General features: G+C 41.8%; 2 protein-coding genes across 18 annotated transcripts in view; one reads left to right on the top strand and one right to left on the bottom strand.

Moving 5' to 3' along the window:
• Positions 1-8,593, top strand: part of ARHGAP21 (Rho GTPase activating protein 21) — a 112,297-nt gene extending 103,704 nt beyond the window's left edge. For all 3 annotated transcript variants that reach the window (XM_050320589.1, XM_050320606.1, XM_050320599.1), the window contains 6 exons: positions 38-127; positions 1,886-2,011; positions 2,204-2,245; positions 2,572-2,677; positions 4,443-4,474; positions 6,019-8,593. In XM_050320589.1, the coding sequence (XP_050176546.1) occupies positions 38-127; positions 1,886-2,011; positions 2,204-2,245; positions 2,572-2,677; positions 4,443-4,474; positions 6,019-7,752 (2,130 nt within the window). In that variant the 3' untranslated portion in view covers positions 7,753-8,593. The remainder of the gene's footprint in view (positions 1-37; positions 128-1,885; positions 2,012-2,203; positions 2,246-2,571; positions 2,678-4,442; positions 4,475-6,018) is intronic.
• Positions 8,594-13,437: 4,844 nt separating this feature from the next.
• Positions 13,438-16,297, bottom strand: part of KIAA1217 (KIAA1217 ortholog) — a 351,359-nt gene continuing 348,499 nt past the window's right edge. For 14 of the 15 annotated variants that reach the window (XM_050311843.1, XM_050311801.1, XM_050311824.1 and 11 more), the window contains 2 exons: positions 15,770-15,892; positions 13,438-15,050 (listed from right to left, as the gene is read on the bottom strand). In XM_050311843.1, coding sequence (XP_050167800.1) covers positions 14,556-15,050; positions 15,770-15,892 — 618 coding nt within the window. In that variant the 3' untranslated portion in view covers positions 13,438-14,555. Of the gene's footprint in view, positions 15,893-16,297 lie in introns of all 15 variants that reach the window. The other variant, XM_050311923.1, reaches the window with a different exon arrangement.

Here is a 16,297-nt window from a genome sequence, read left to right as displayed (position 1 = left end):
AGTGTTCAATTTTCTGAGTAGTGATTGTTTGTTTCAGATTCATGATTTACCTGAACATCATTATGAGACTCTCAAGTTTCTTTCTGCACACCTGAAGACAGTAGCAGAGAACTCAGAAAAGAACAAGGTATCAGAAACAAAAATATAATGTATTTTTGTTTGTTTCATTAAGTATTATTTTTGTACATGATTATCTCTAATTGAGGGGATAATTTATTGTTGTGGCTGAAATTAAGACTTTTGGATTAGGCTGCAAAAATGTGCACCTGCTTAGTGTGAATTAGTTTTTTTCAAACTGGTATTAATTTTTGTGGGAATAACTACTTACATCCTAATTTTATCTGAAGTCTGTAAGCTTCAGTTAGTCCAGTCTAGACACCTGTAAGAGGGTGCCTGAGCCGGGCACAGGTGAACAACTCTGTTGACACACCAGCTTTGTGTGAAGCCTCACTTCTGGACACTTCAGAAATTTGTAAGACTAAGACTTGCTGTAGTTACTAAATGTTTGCTGACCCCATAGATGGTGTTTTGTCTGGTTTTAAGAAAGACAATTCATGCTGTACACGGTGGTAGTTCATCACTACAGGGTCTTTTTCCACCACTAAGTATAACTTTTTGTAATTTCTGTGGGTGGGGAAGATGTAGTTTGCGTTAAGTGCTTCTGTGTGTGCTGTAATCCTGCAGTAAATGCAAATAACAGTATCGCCTTTGTTCAACTCTCAGGGAGGGGTAGCTGAGTGCAAAGCTATCCACAGTATGGGTGTGCTTATGGATGCTTGTCTCTGGGCAGGTAATGTGGTGGCTTGTTGCTTGGCTACCAATGTGCAGCGTACAGGAAAAAAAATTATGTAATTGATGCTCTGTAGAGGTGCCTACGGCCAATCTTAAATCATTTAAAATATAAGAATAATTTAAAAGCTGACATTATAACGACATTATAATAAATGTAATTTTTAAGTGCAATGCCTAAAGGAAGCTTTTTTTATCATTTTGCAGTCTCGGTGTGCTCTATAAATGTTGTTAAATACTGTTAATATTATACAATATATAAGGCTAGAGGAGTGAGGTGATGTTATAACTGTATGACTTGCCAAAGGACACAATTCAAGTCCAGGAGAGCATTAGGGGCCTGTGTCATGTTTGCAGCCTGCAAAATGACCTTGCCTCCTGTATATTATTGGTCTTTTCTATACCAGAACAGTAAACTATAAGTCAGAGAAGTAAGCAAAAATAGGAGGTAAGTATTCTGCTGCTGCTTTCTTGAAATTATTTGTCAGAGATGTAACAGCAGTCATATACTTAATTTACTTTTAATGTTATGACATGGTCACATAACTCTGTCTCATGAATAGATGTGTTGGGTCTACGATGTTTGTTTGCTGCCACCGCCTCCAAAGTTGGTGAAAATTGAATGAGGTCTTTGTCCGTAGACATAAAACAGCATTTGATTACCAGCCTAATTTTTTGTGTGTCTTGTAAACATTTTCAGAAAAAAAACACAGAGAATGCCTGTTTATAAAACAGAAAATTCTTAAAACAAGTTTTCTGAACAGAAGTTTTTCTACATGGGAAGAAAAAAGATTCCCCTCTGAAAGTGTAAAGAATATTTTCTGTGCTTGTGGAGCCATTTGCTTGCAGTGGGTTAAGGAAGGTTGGAATTTTGAATTGCAGAAATGTTGGAGGTATTTATTGCAGCTGCATGTAGGAGAGTTTTGGTGTAGTGTAACATCCCACCTGAGTCAGTAAGGTGTTTTTAAAAAAACTTTTTATGTCTTTATTTAAAATGGTTCTCATATATATTAATAGTGTTGTATTAATTTACTTAGCCCATATTACTGTATTTTCTCATTATAAATGTATGATGTGGAAATATTTCATTTCTTAGATGGAACCAAGAAACCTGGCAATAGTATTTGGTCCAACACTTGTGAGGACATCTGATGATAACATGACACACATGGTTACGCACATGCCAGACCAATATAAAATTGTAGAAACACTCATCCAAAAAGTAAGTGGATGCATTTCATTATTTAAAAAATGAGAGCATACACAGATCAACCGGCTTTTCTCTCACTGGGCCAGTTTGGGTCTGGAATTTATCCATCAAAGTGTCATTTTTAGTAATGTCCATGTTAGATTGTGCCACTTTTGGGGTCTGTATTTCCTGTGGGGTTTTCACCTTTTTTATTTTAAATTGTAGCATGACTGGTTTTTCACAGAAGATGATGCTGAAGAACCTCTTGTAAGTATTGTGACATAAATACTTGTGTTCTAATTATCTTAGTTTAGAATCTGCTTCTGCTGCCTCTAGAATGTCTGTATATTTCTTATTACGTCCCTGTATGGTTTGCTTTTCAGAAGCACATTTGTAGCTTTCCAGTCCTTGTAGTAATGAATTTTATTTTTTTTTAAAAAGCAAGCCATGCATTTGTTTTAAAAGCATAAAGGAAAATAGGACACGCTTTCCTCGTGTTCTTCAGGTGAATAATGAAGTTTTCTTAATGCTGTTGAATCGTAATGAACTATTTGTGAAACGATGATGAAGAGATCTTTGTTTATTAACTATAGACAGCAGTTCAGGAAGAAAACACTGTAGAATCTCAGCCAGTGCCAAACATAGATCATTTACTCACCAACATTGGAAGAACGGGAGTGTCTCCTGGAGACGTATCAGGTAACTTTTGCCTGGACAGTGTTAATCCACAGGCTAGAATAACCTACTCTGTTAACTCGCTGTAACTCTCTCTTCCTATTTTCTTGTACTAATAAAACGTTTTCCTCTTTTCCGAAAGACCATTAACACTTCTGAAAGACTTGAATTGTTGATAATCATGCATGACATAATTTGGGAAACTTTTTTGTATAACAGGAATTTGATCATTAAAAGATGAGGTTTGCACATACTACTTTATTTATTCACAGTAACCCATGCAATCATCATCGTGAGGTGAAGCAGATATGCTGCTGTAAAGGGGTTTGTTGTGATGGCAGAAAGACTGATCTTCGGTGGTGGTCTAATATTGCTCCTTCCCAACGTTAGGAATGCAAAAAACTGAGCTGTGTTTTCTTGTCAAGTGATGGACACTTGAAGTATGTTGCAGTATGTCTGTACTAAAGCTGATTTCCTTCTGTTTATAAATGCCATCCTCTTTTGTGGCTAAGGACAAGCATTACAGGCTCTTTTTTGGTGACTTTTTTCCCTCCTCCCTTCACTATACTATTGCACTAACCCAGCATGTTGTATCCCACCAATGTTATCCCTCGTCTCTAGCTTTTGTTTCAGTTTTCAAAGGGTTGTTCAGCACTTACTGAAACAGTCACTTTGTACTGATGTTGTAACAGGCGAAGTGGGAGGAGTCTATCACACGGTGATGTCATTAGTGGATTCTGTGATGTCAGTGATGGACAGCTGGAACTGTAGGAAGAAGGAGGACTGTTGCCCACACTGTAGCTGCCTTGTCTGCAGAAACCCCCGTTTCTTGTAAATGGAAACCCGAGTTGATCTGTGCTGTAAATTTTCTTTTAAGAGTATTTTAAACAGATCAATGCTACTTTTTAAAAGTTTTTCTGCTGTTTCTTGTTATCTCTGAAGCAGACCCTGAGGAGAAATAGCATGGTATGGTCTACCAGTCTTTCTAGTCATAAAGCATTAGCCATGTGTCAAAAAGGGGTGTGGCAGGGGGCTCAGCTCTTTCTTCCAAGGGAGAAAGTCCCTAAAGCTGGAACACATCCACGTTCATATTTTTTAGTCATTGTGCTAGCCCCTTCCTACCCCCTTTATAATTGTATAATCTTGGGTTTTGCAAGACAGTAAAACTATGGTGTCCATTTTTCATTTCATAAAAGCGCTTGTTATGGAAAAGTACAAAACTGGTAGCTGCTGAAATCTAGCAGATTTTAAAATAAAATTTTACCTGTATGTAGTAAGAGGTGGAGGGAGTTGTATAATTGGGGTTTTACACACAAAATATGACTTAATTCCTTTAAAAACTCACAAAAAGTGTATGACTACAAGAACCATGATTTGTACCTAGGAAGCCAGCTGTACTAAGACACCCAATTTTGCTTTGTGTATCCTGAATCTCAGGAGAGTACACAGTGCCATCCTGAAAAGGTCTCTCAGCTGCGGTTTTGCAGGGGCTGTATACTTTAAACATTAAATAAACATTAGTATTTCTGTTTTCTATTTAGAAGAACAGGGCTCCTTTGCCATTCCTATCATTGAGCTGGTTCTGCCTACAATTCACAGCATCCTTTCATGGCGGTGGCTTTCTGTGGTGCAGCTTGCATCTTTGTGAGCTCTGACTATTCACTCTGTTCTGGTTTTTATTTGCTTCACATCTTGTTCTGTGCTTGTCTTTTTCATAAGTCCAGCATTGTCTGTAGTAACAAAAAAAATTGCACAGAACTGAGCAGAATTTTTTTTCATTTTTCCACAGATTCGGCTACTAGTGACTCAGCAAAATCTAAGGTAAATCATTTTGTGATATGATGTAGTTGCAAGCTTCTGAATTCTGTTAGATATTTGCTTGCTTTATTAAATCATTTATATGTGGATGTACTATAGAGCTTATGTAGAATTTCTTGAATAAGTGGTAACATTGTTTTCTCATAACATAGTTTTGAAGTGGTATACTGGAAGAGTGTCACTTGTGTGCAGTCAGCTGCACACATCCACACCTTTGTTCCAAACTCTCACAATTGTGAGCACTTATCTCCTTTTTGCATCTCATTTAGTAGAGGTAAATGTTGCCTGTTGTTGGCGTGCTACTCACTCACAGCCAGTATTTATGCTTCCTTATTTCACTGAGAAAAGTGCAATACTTAGAATTCAGCCTGGTCTTAAAAGGAAATAGCTCCTCCTTTTATAGGAAGGCAAAGGCTGTAGTTAAAGGTTGCTCTGCAGAACCTCCCTAGGAAGTATTGCTGTGCTTGGGAGGACAGCCGTGTAGATGAGGGGAGTAACACTGGTTCAGGGTGGGACATCACAAAAGTGGGCATTTGTTCAGTCCTCAGTTTAACGACAAAGTTCTCATCTGACATGTGGACAAGTCTCTGTCTCTTGGGCTGTTGGGTGATTCTGACACTGGATGTCTGTAGCACAGGGTGAGAGGGCAGCACACAGCTGAGCTCAGCTTTATGCTGGTGTGTGTACAGGTGTGTCACTGGTGCCCCCCTCTGAGCTGAGAACAGGACTCACTCAATGCCTCCTTCTGGCTCACCGTGGAGTTGCCAGCACAGCTGCTCTGTGAGGGTGTTTGGTGGCTCAGCCGTTACCTCCAAAGAGCCCCATTTCCAGGACACCACACCACGCTGCCTGTGGCAGTGGGGCAGGGAGTACGAAGGGTTCGTAGCTTTGAAGTGGCCAGGTGGTGATGTCATCATGTAGTGAAAATAGTTTTTAATTCATAAAATGGAATAATTTGGCTTGTCCCTTTATTGCTTCAGTGCTATTCTAAAGGTATATAAGATTCTTCAAAAATCAGGAAGAAGTTTATTTCTGTTCATTTTCTACATTTCTGCCTAAACTAGAGTTTTGATGAATAGCATTCATTTTATTGGAAGTAATGAATGGTACAATTTAAACACTTAGTCTGAAAGGTGAGAGATGAACTGAACAGTTTGAGAAATTACCCTTTTTGTGTAAGTAAGACCTTGAAAAAAGGGCTTGAAACCACACTCTTGGGACCTCATCTGTGAAGCAGTTACTGTGTCAAACTGGTCTTGAAAAGGTTTCTTACTGCAGTAAGGGCCTGCTTTATTAGTCAACCAAAAACTGAATAGCTGTATACACAAACCTAGTCTTTTTTAGGTTGAAGGGACTCAGATAAAAAGTGGAATTCTCAGGATGAAAATTGACTTCTTGGCCAATTTAGACTAGAGAAAGAGCATGGAAATGTTCCTGAATAAAGACAGACTTTATACTGTGAAGGTCAGGATGTGCTTTTAAACAGTCTCAGGCTAATGATTCTTCTTTGTGATTTTTAATTATGCCCTCTCCCTTTTTTTTAACAGGGTTCTTGGGGTTCTGGAAAGGATCAGTATAGCAAGGAACTACTTGTGTCCTCCATTTTTGCAGCAGCTAGTCGCAAGCGGAAAAAAACAAAAGAGAAACCACAACCAAGTAGTTCAGAGGATGAGTTGGATAATGTGTTTTTCAAGAAGGAGCTTGCAGAGCAATCTCGTGGTGACACAACAAAAGAGGACACAGCTAAAGGGGAATATGAAAGAGAGAGAGAGATAGGAAGAAAACAGAGGATGTTTGTCCTGAAGGAAAAAGAGAACAGCAGTAAAAAAGATGTGAATGTTGTAAAGGATGAAAAGAAGTCATTGAAGAAAGAAAGTATCCTGTCAGAGGAACCTTCACTGCCTTACCATGAAAAATGTACAAAATCATCGAATCTCAGTTGTCTGCAAACCATGCAGAAGAATAACCCAAAAATGCCTATTTCACAATCTTCTTCCCAGGTTGAGGAGACAGTGTCTGACTCTGGCACTATGCTAAGCACTTCTTCCCAGGCTTCCCAGCACAGATACTCATGCAAAAAAGTAGCCAGCCCTGAAATTAAACACAATGAGTTTTTAGCAGCTGATGTCAGCTCCATCACCTCAGACTATTCAACTACTTCATCTACTATGTATCTGACTGGTTTAGATGCCAGCATGCTGAGCCCTGAGGTGCAGTCAGTGACAGAAAGCAAGGGAGAAGATGCCGATGATGAGAGAAGTGAATTGATCAGCGAAGGGCGTCCTATGGAGACAGACAGTGAAAGTGACTTCCCTGTCTTTGCCACCAGCGCTGCTGCTGAAAGGCTTTCCAAAGGGAAAGTTTCAGAAGTGGTGAAGACCAGTCGGAGGAACTCAGAAGAAAGCGAAGTAAGTTGTACTGAGGGAAGTTCCACACCAAAGTTAGAGAGTCGCAGACTTTTTAGCTCACACAAACTTATTGAATGTGATACACTCTCCAGGAGAAAATCTGCACGGCACAAAACGGACAGTGAAGGTTCAGGGGATGCAAAGAGTGAGAAGGACTTGCCTACTGTGACCAAAATGTTTGACATCATGAAAAAAGGAAGATCAACAAGCAGTTTAGCCTCATCAGCCAGAAGTGAGGCTGACAAACAAGAACCTACCTGGAGACTTAAAATTACAGATAGGTTAAAGCTGCGACTCAAGTCATCTGCAGATGACATGTTTGGAGTTGGGAATCAAAAAGCTAATTCCGCAGAGACTGCAAAGAGAAAAAATATCAGGCGAAGGCACACGCTTGGAGGACAGAGGGATTTCGCTGAAATAAGTGTCCTGAATGCTTGGAAAGCTCAGGAGCCAAGTCAAAGTAGAGAGAGAGAATCTGAGCTTTCAGCTGTGACTCGGTTGAAGCCCAAATGTCCAGCACAGGACCTCTCAATCTCAGACTGGCTTGCACGAGAACGTTTACGCACTAGCACAACTGACCTTAATACGGGTGAAACTGGAAAGCCCAGACTTGAGAACACTAGCTTAGCAGATGTATCAAAGGAAGATCTGCCCTCATCTGCAGACACGCAGGCAGATGAAGGCAGTTCTTCCAGCAGCTTGACTTTAATTAATAGAACACCGCCGTCGGGACCATTTCAGCCACCAGACCAGGTAAATGGTGAAAATTACCAGAATATGAACAAAAACAACTTCAGCCCAGCAGTTGATGCCCATCCTCATAAACTGTCTGGGACCCAAGTGGTTAGATCTCGATTCTACCAGTATCTTTGAAACGGGAAGGTATGTCCACTGCAGCAATTCATTAACTTACTGTTACACTTCCCAGTAACTCTGTGTGTGTGTGTGTGTGCGCGTGTGTGTACATATATATATATTTTTTCCTGTACTGTTGTTGTTATGCAGCCTTCATTTGGGCTGGTTTCATCAATGTGCTCTGTGGAACGTCTTCACAGTGCATTACCACAGCCAGAAGAACACTAAAGTTAAAGTATATGTATATATTTTAAGAAAAAGTATATTTGATGGCTGCATACAAATGTTGAACAAAGCATCTGATGCAACATGCTGTGTAGTGTATACATGGTTTTCTGACTGAGAGTTGGCCTGGCATTAGTATGCAGGAAAATTGTTCTTTTGGTTTAGTCACTAACAAGTGCCTCATCATAAATTCATTTGGTTTATTAGGGTGCCATATTGTTAAATTAGAGAAACTTATTACAAACAAATGAATGCATTTTACTGTTAATGAGTTTCATTACATTTTACAAATGTTAACACAGGTGGCTACAGAGCTTCCATTCCTTAGGCATTCCAGTAAATATTGGAGTTTTATATTTCCAATTTTAATACAGATTTTGAGTTTTATGTGACTTGAATTTCTAATCTTTCTGTAAAATAAGTAACTTAAATGTACATATTACATGTGTATCTTTTCTTCAGATACCAGATTTGATATAAATGTTGTAACATAGGCGTGTAGATAGTGGATACTGGATGGAACTGGTTTCTTTTATCGAGAATATAATTCTGCATGAAGACCTAATGAATCCAAACCTGTATCATGCCTGTGTGCATACCCACTTAAACACTGGAAATAAAATCGTTTTGGTGACTCTTTGTGTGATTCGAATTCTTTCTAATGAGCTGGTTTAGAAAATGTCGCATTTACAAGTTGCAGTCGGCAAATGCTCTCACCAGCCCTGCACTTCCTCCTGGATGAAGTACACTTCTTTTCAAACTTTTTTTGTAGGACAACACTGTGGATTTTAGCATGTGAGAGAGATTCAGTTGGGTAAATATTTTCATCTTGATACATAATTTGCATCTAAGGTATATGGCAAGTTGATTTAATACGCAGGTTTTGTAGCCCTGAAAAAACACATATCCCTGATCATCTTCAAGTCATAAAGAGTGAAGATCTCTCTCTGCCAGTCAGAACAACACTGTAGTTTGGGTCTTGGACTTTTTATAGTTTTAACTACAAAGATGAGTTTCTACCTTAAAAGCCCTTCTGTGTGTGAGCTCCATACCAGTTATTTTTTTCGTCAATGTTCTTGGACACCTCCTTGAAAACAAAGCAGCTGTTCTTTACTTTGGGTACCCCCATGTCTTACACTGTTGCTTGCTTGGCAGAGGATTAAACCTGTGTTGATGTGTCCAGTGGAAGAGAAGGAATTGTGGTACTAGGATGTATTGGCTGACATGTTTCTAAGCAGACCTTGTTTCTTTCCAGAGTGACTGCAACAGTCCCATGCTTTGATGTACTGTGGTTTTGATCCTTGTGAGGAATCATTATAAGAATTGGCTGTGAAGAAAAGTGTCAGATATGACAGTTGAGCTCTGGGAAAGTTCTCACATAATTGGGTCCACCTAGTACCAGGTCCCATAAAAATGGACTATGTTTTTGTGGTGTCCTTGCAAACTAAAGTGTCTTTTCTCCCCCAGAGTGAACAGGAAGCAGGTGCATTAGATGCATTCCTGTGTGCCATGTGAGGAAGAAGGGGTGTGTTTTGTGAAGCACAAAGTAATTGATGATGATTTTTGTTTCAGTCCTAATAGTTAAGTGTATTTGAACGAGAGATTTCAAAATCACAGCAAAATGTTGTGATGCCTCTGTAATGCTATTCATGAGCAAGCAGCCATTGTCTTTTACTGGAAGTGCATTTTGTCCCATCATTACTTTCAGAGTCTTGTCAGAATGTGTGCTGAGCATCCACAGCAAGGTGCAGGGGTCTTCTCAGTGAAGCAATGTACTTACAGAGGTGTGCAGGGGTCTGGGGCTCTGCACCTTACTCTGATTTGATGACCATTTGGTGAATCAAGTTAATTTTTGTTTTGTTGTGTTTATAGATGACTGATAATTTTAATCCTGAAGCTACATGCATGGCCGCCAACATTTATGCTTGAGAACATTAGAACTGTTACTGTATTGACTCAAAAAGAACACAACATCTTCTGAAAAATTAGAAACTTACTAAAAATAACCCACAGAAACCAGGAATTGCATAGGCTGACAATTCTGCAGGTACAAATCTAAGGCCTTATCAGCCTCCATGGTATTGTCTGCTGCTGCACTGGCAGCGTGGATGCTGCAGGGCAGCTGCAGAAGGAGCTTGGACATAAGTCAAAGATATCTATGGGCATGTAAGAAAGGGATTACAGCCATTTTGACCACAACTGCTCCATCCTTTTCAGGTACATCAGCTCTTGAAGGAGATGACCTGGCAGGCAGGGTGGGAGGGAGGGAAGATCTGGGGAAGCCCTCAACTTGAAGGGGAGATGCAGAGAGCAAATCTTTCAGGTGCATCAGGGAGAGGTTACTGAGCTCCACCTTAAGAAAGTAGTGTGTGAGTGCTTATCACAGTCTGGAAAAACACTGATGCTTTTTATGCTCTTTAAAGACTGCCAAGATTTGGAGCCCCTTAAATTTTGATCTTAACCACAGCTGCCTCAGACCCTTACCTGTAGATTTTTTTTGACTGTACTGTGTATTTCATTCCTGTTTTCCCTCCCTCCTGTTGAACAGGAAGGTGACAGTCTATCTGATTGACTCAAGAAGGGAAGTGTGTAAATACAGTAGGCTGTCCTGAGGTAGATACTGTTACTGCCAGTATTTCCTCTAGAAGCTGGATTCAGTGGGATGGGCAGTTCCACAAGGCTGCAGTGCAGGTGAGGTGGGCAGGGATCTCTGGGCATCTCCTGGTTCACCCCCAGCTCAGTCAAGTGCAGCCAGGGCAGGTTACTCTGGCCTGGGGCTATGGTTGGGTTTTGAACATTTCCAAGGATGGAGGCTCCACAGCCTCCCTGGGCAACCTGTGCCAGTGTTTGGTCACACTTACAGTGAAAGAGAGTGCTTCTTTTATGTTTAAGCAGAACTTCTTAACATTGCCATTTGTGTCTATTTTTTGTTTCTCAGTTTGTCCTCAGAAGGATTCAGACTGGCTTGAAAAATACTGTTGGTCTGAGGACTACTTGGAGCTGTGTAGCTGCAAGTTGGGACAAGCCTAGGCTGAGATCTGAATGGGAAATAATGGAAGTATGAACTGTGTTGGTAACAATAGTGTTTGGATTTTTAAAATGGTTCCTAACAGCAGCTCCTGCTTCAGTGGGGATTGGTGGTTTAGTCTGAACGGCCTTTTCTGGGTTCTGGTAGCTGGAAGGTTCTGTATGGCTGCTTTTTTAAAGACTTTAAAGGGCTTATTAAGGTCTCCCTTAGTATTGCTCACAGCACCAATAATGTGGAATTAAGGCATGGCCACAGTTCAGACAGTTTCTTAACTTCCTTTGTGCTGCTGCAGAGCTGAAGGAAAATTCTTTGCTGAGCTGCACATAAGCGTCTCAGGTTCCTCTCTGCAGCATCTGAGGAAAACCTCTCTACTTTGTTCAGGTAGGATGAAAGAGTTTGAAATGTGGCCTCATCTGCTACAGAAAGCTGCAATCTTGTTTTCAAAGCCAGGTCATTACAGCATTCTCATTTACATACTAATCAAGCCATTAATTGTGCCAGCCTGTGGAAATAAGGGTGTGGGCTGATGCATGGCAGGAATGGCTTAAAACAGGCCTGCCATCATTGAAGTGGTGCATGTACCTGTGGCTCCCAGGCATGAGATTGTAAAAATCTGCCTTGACCACCTGCTCTTGAACCTCTGAGTTTTTAAGCATGATGGAAGAGCTGCCTTGTAGTGGGGATCAGATGGATTTTGACCCTGTACTAGTTCTAGGCAGAAATGTCCTGTACATCCCTCCTTTTTCCTGCTCTGTCTATGTGTCCTCTTCTGCTCTGGCTTCCCACCTGTGTCCTGCCCTGCGCAGGGGCTCTGTGCTGTGAGGAATCAGCTGGCACACAGGGATGGGGCTTACTCTGAAGTTCTGGGCTGGCTCAGACTACAACAGGCAGCAGGAAGGTCCTGCTCACCTTCCATCTCGAAGAGGAGCGGTGAACTGCCTCGCTACTGGTGTGTCAGAGCAGTGAGGCCAAGGGCTGCTGTGCCAGTGCAGAGCCCTCCTGCAGTGGTACCTGCTTCGTGGCTCTTGTCCCAAAGTCCAGCTGCAGCCAACTACCCAAACTGCTGTTCCTAACTGCTCTGCAGTGAGAAACCTGGCTTCTTCATCACTGGCTGGAGCTGATTTCTTCTGTGCTAAAGGTATTTATTTCCAGACTTGATGATTTGTCTAAATACTCTGCCCATTGTTCAGAAACATTCCTGGTGCTGAACTACAGCCTGTGCACGGCTCTTTCCTGCCTGCGTTTGTGAACGCCCGGCAACTTCAGTGCTCCACACGCAGGATGGTGAGGGAGTGTTACTGCCTGACTCCCGAAGGTCCTGGCAGCGCTGCCTGTGCTGGGATTATGTGGGTTATGTGCTGGCTGAGCCTGCTGATGGTTTCCTGGCGGGTGCTGCACCTCAGCACTGAGCAGGTACACAAAATGTGGAAGGTGCTGTGTTCACTCCCTGATGGCAATTTCCACATTCACCACCCCAAGCAATAATTCCCTGTGAGTACAGCACTGGCTTACTGCCCACTGCACACCACTTTGCATGAGAAAGCAGCAGTGGGAGCAATGCCAGAACCACTGGGGACCCTGCCTGCTCATGGGGGATGTCGGACTAACAGTTTAAGAACAAAATCTGCTATGCCCATCATTTAGCTTGAGCTTGCATTTTGGCTGTGTACCGTAAAGGAGGAGTGTGGTACCAGGCCTGCTGGTGCTCCCTGTGTGTGCTGTGCGTTGTGTGGGGACCTGGTAACAAGCTGTGGCGTCAGATGAGGTGATTTCCCTTCAGAGCAAGGGAGTTGTGTACTCAGCATGTGAGGAAGTAGAAAACAGACCAGGCTTTGGAGCCACCAGTCACAGCTGCTCCGTAGTGGCTGGAAGAGAAGTGGCTTCACTCCAGTGGCTCATTGTGGGCACTCTGAACATACCTAATGCTTCACTTTGGCTTTGGAGCCACCCAGCCTGTCCTGGGCTGAGCTCAGCCCCACACTGAAGCTCCTGTGCTCTGCAAGCGCCGGGGGCCTTTGCTGCCATGGCAGCCGAGGGGATGGCACCTGGCATGATCCTGCTGGAACCAGACTGTGTGTTGTGTCTGTAGGGATGAGCTAATATTTACATTCTATAGTTACCCGCCTGCATGGGATGCACCATCTGAGAGCACAGCCTTGAAATGACATTTCTAAGAAACTTCCCTTTTCACAAGGGGTAACAGAACAAAGAATACTTAAAGATGGAAGAGAAGATACCTCAGTCAGTCAAAGGTTTTTCTCTCCTTGCTGTTTTTCTAACTAACTGGGAATTCCAGCAATGAGCTTTAATTTTAAAATTAGTAATTATGGATGGTTTTAATCCAGGAAAAATAAAGTCAGTTTTTCTCCTGATGGCTTAATGCTCTCAGGCAAACAGCTTAGCAGCTAATTGAGACCAGCCGAAAAGTTATTAGTGACAAAATACAAATATATAAGCATGCAGCCCTTTATTTTTGTAAAGATCTTTGCTTATCATAGTTCTGTATATTACATTATGGTGTTATACAAATAAATTTATTTACAAAATCATGAGCTATGCAAGTTTCTCACTCTTTTCCTATTTAATTGATATCCATCTTTTTCAACCCTTCCCCATATATATTTTTAAGCATGCATAAAAATTAACTTTGGTGTGGTAAAACTACTCTATGTGCCCAGCCACATACAGTATTTCTTTATTTATAGATATTTATAGATATGTACAAAAGTTTGCCAGTATACAGAACAGTACTGAAGTGTACATTTTAAAAACCACAATGCAATGCATTAATGGGCTACCAGGTCTCAGTAGAATAAAACTGAAGGAAAAAGGGTGGATTTAGCTAAGAAAAAAAGTAATCAGCAACTGTCTATATGTGTAAAACAATTTATTTTTTCATTGGCTGGCAAATTCTTAAATATAATCTGAATGGCAGTGCAATAGGTTGAGTTGCCTCGTACACACATAAAGACCAGTCTTGTTTTGTTTCTTGTGTAGAGGTTTACTGTCCAGCATACTACTTTCAAATGTACATTACAATAGTATCAAAATGTTTTGGCAAAAAGATCTTGAAAGGAACCATGACATTTGTTGACAAAAATAGAAATCTGTAACAAAGCTAAATAACACCAAAATAAAAGAAAAATATTTTAGTTTCAGTTTTACAATTGAATATAATCACACTTTAGTATATCTCTGTTCACTTCTAGACCCCATAATGAAAAATAGCTTTATACAAAACAACTTACTAAATTTTTAACCATACAATTCCCCATGCTCAGTACACCACTGTGCACGCGCTGTCAAGTTCACTCACACACCTTCACGCTTTTTTGTAAGAGGGGCTGCCTATAGGAAGAAAATGCTCTTTTATCACTACAACAGCAACAGTTTTCCAAAAAGCTTCACTCTAATCTAGTGTAGTAATTCAGTATTTAGCACGTGATTAGTATTAAGCCTCCAGCAATACAGTTAAATGGTTACATTCCCTGGTTAAAATATTGGCTGCAGATTCTTTGAAAATGAACAAAAAGCCTTGGTGACCTGGCAGGTGTGCTGTGCTTAGCCTTTAGGATGGCTCCTTGACCGTGGATGGGGCGGACTTGCCGGCATTTCCATTCTGTGCCTTGTAGCTGTTGAAACTAGGTGTGTGGATTGTCCTGATGCTCTTCATACCTTGGTTCAGTGAAGGGGGGGAGAGAGAGGAGGAGGGGGAGGTAGAGGAGGAAGGAGGGGGTGGCCGGCCGTTTTGAGTCTGTAGTGAGAAGGAGAGATGGTGACCTTTCCCTGGGTAAGTGGGGCTCTGAAACTTGGAGGAGCCGTTAGAGACAGAGGGGATGAGGGAGGTAGAGTAAGTTATGCGACCTGTCTGAGGACCGAGAAGGTTGGAGGAAGGAATAGAGGTTTTAGTAGGTGGATTAAGAGGGTTAGAGCTGTCACCGCTAGAAGCAGGTGCTGAGCTGCTTTTCCCAGAAGTGGGAGAAAAGGCTGGGATCTTAGAAGCAGGTAGGGTAGGGGAAGTAGCCTTACAGTCCCCACCAGCTTTCTTAGCACTTCCATTAGCCTGCAAATAAAGATGGCAGGAGACAGTTTGTCAGAAAGCCAGTAACATGATAAACCAACAGGACCTGGGAAAACAGCCCTACAGAGAACCAGAATTAACAGTTCAAGGCCTGAGCTAAGTCTTGCAGCTGTGGACTGGACCTGGTAGAAAACCCAAAGTGCCCAACGAAGAGTGCATAGAGAGAGTGAAAGCCAACAGAGCTTTGTGAGAAGGCGTGATCTATGGGTTACAGACCAGTCACTACGAGGGCCATGCTGGGTTATTAACGTGTGAATAGACATGTCCGGCTGGAGAGTTAATGTGCACCTACTGCCACCTCTACACCAACAGGTTAGTGTCCAAGGCTTCCTGTAAAGACTCTCCGAACAGAAGCATTCCCAGTTCTCTTAAGGAACCACCACATTTACCAAACAGAAAGTAAACATGTAGTTGACATCTTAAAATTACAGCTGAATACCACAGTTAAAAAGAAAAAAAGCCCAAAACAAACAAAACCAAACAAACAAAAAAAGAAAAATAAAAAAGCAGCAGGTGTTTTATTGCAGACATGCATGCACAAGCATGGTGAAAAGATCAGTACTGTCATGCCCCCAGGATCCAGGACGTCCAGTTAGACCTCAGGCATCCGATATTTGGTATAATCTCAGTCAGTTACTGGAGTTTAAATAAACAAACAACATGAAATGTCCATCCAAACACCGGGTTTAGGGTAAAACTACCTGTCTGTATTGGCGTGGATCCTGCAGCTTGTGCTGTTTGCCGGATTTCTCCATGCTTCCTTGTCTAGTTTTTGAAGTCATGGGGACTGGCATCCGGCTTGTCTGGGAGGCAGCGCTGGGGCCCTGTGGAAATGAGTGGAGGGGCAGGGAGGGGAGACAAGGGGAAGGTGTGATCAGTACCAGAGTGCTCCAAGAGATGGCTGCACACCATGCGCCAAAAAAAAAAGCCACAGTACTACATGCAGGGAAAGTTCAGGAGCTTCACACCGCAGGTGTTAATTTCCAGAATCAAATGGAGAAAACTGCTCAGCTACTGATCAGCCTGGATTTCATGTCAGTGACGCTTGTCATTTCACACAGCAGATTATTTGGCCCAGCTCCCCTGCATTTGCCCATCACCAATCAGCAGCAGAGATTAAAAAAAAACCAAAAACCATTGGTCTATTAGCTGTTAGACACCTTGTGGGGAGCCCAAACAAGCCACCTGAAAGGAAGCAAACAAATCACAAGACCCTCTTGTTTAATGGT

The sequence above is a fragment of the Myiozetetes cayanensis genome, unplaced genomic scaffold (genome assembly GCF_022539395.1).
Source record: "Myiozetetes cayanensis isolate MyiCay16 unplaced genomic scaffold, myiCay2020 scf1, whole genome shotgun sequence".
Classification (NCBI taxonomy): domain Eukaryota; kingdom Metazoa; phylum Chordata; class Aves; order Passeriformes; family Tyrannidae; genus Myiozetetes; species Myiozetetes cayanensis.
Note: the sequence above shows the minus strand (reverse complement) of the source record. Positions and strands in the feature narration are given on the sequence as shown.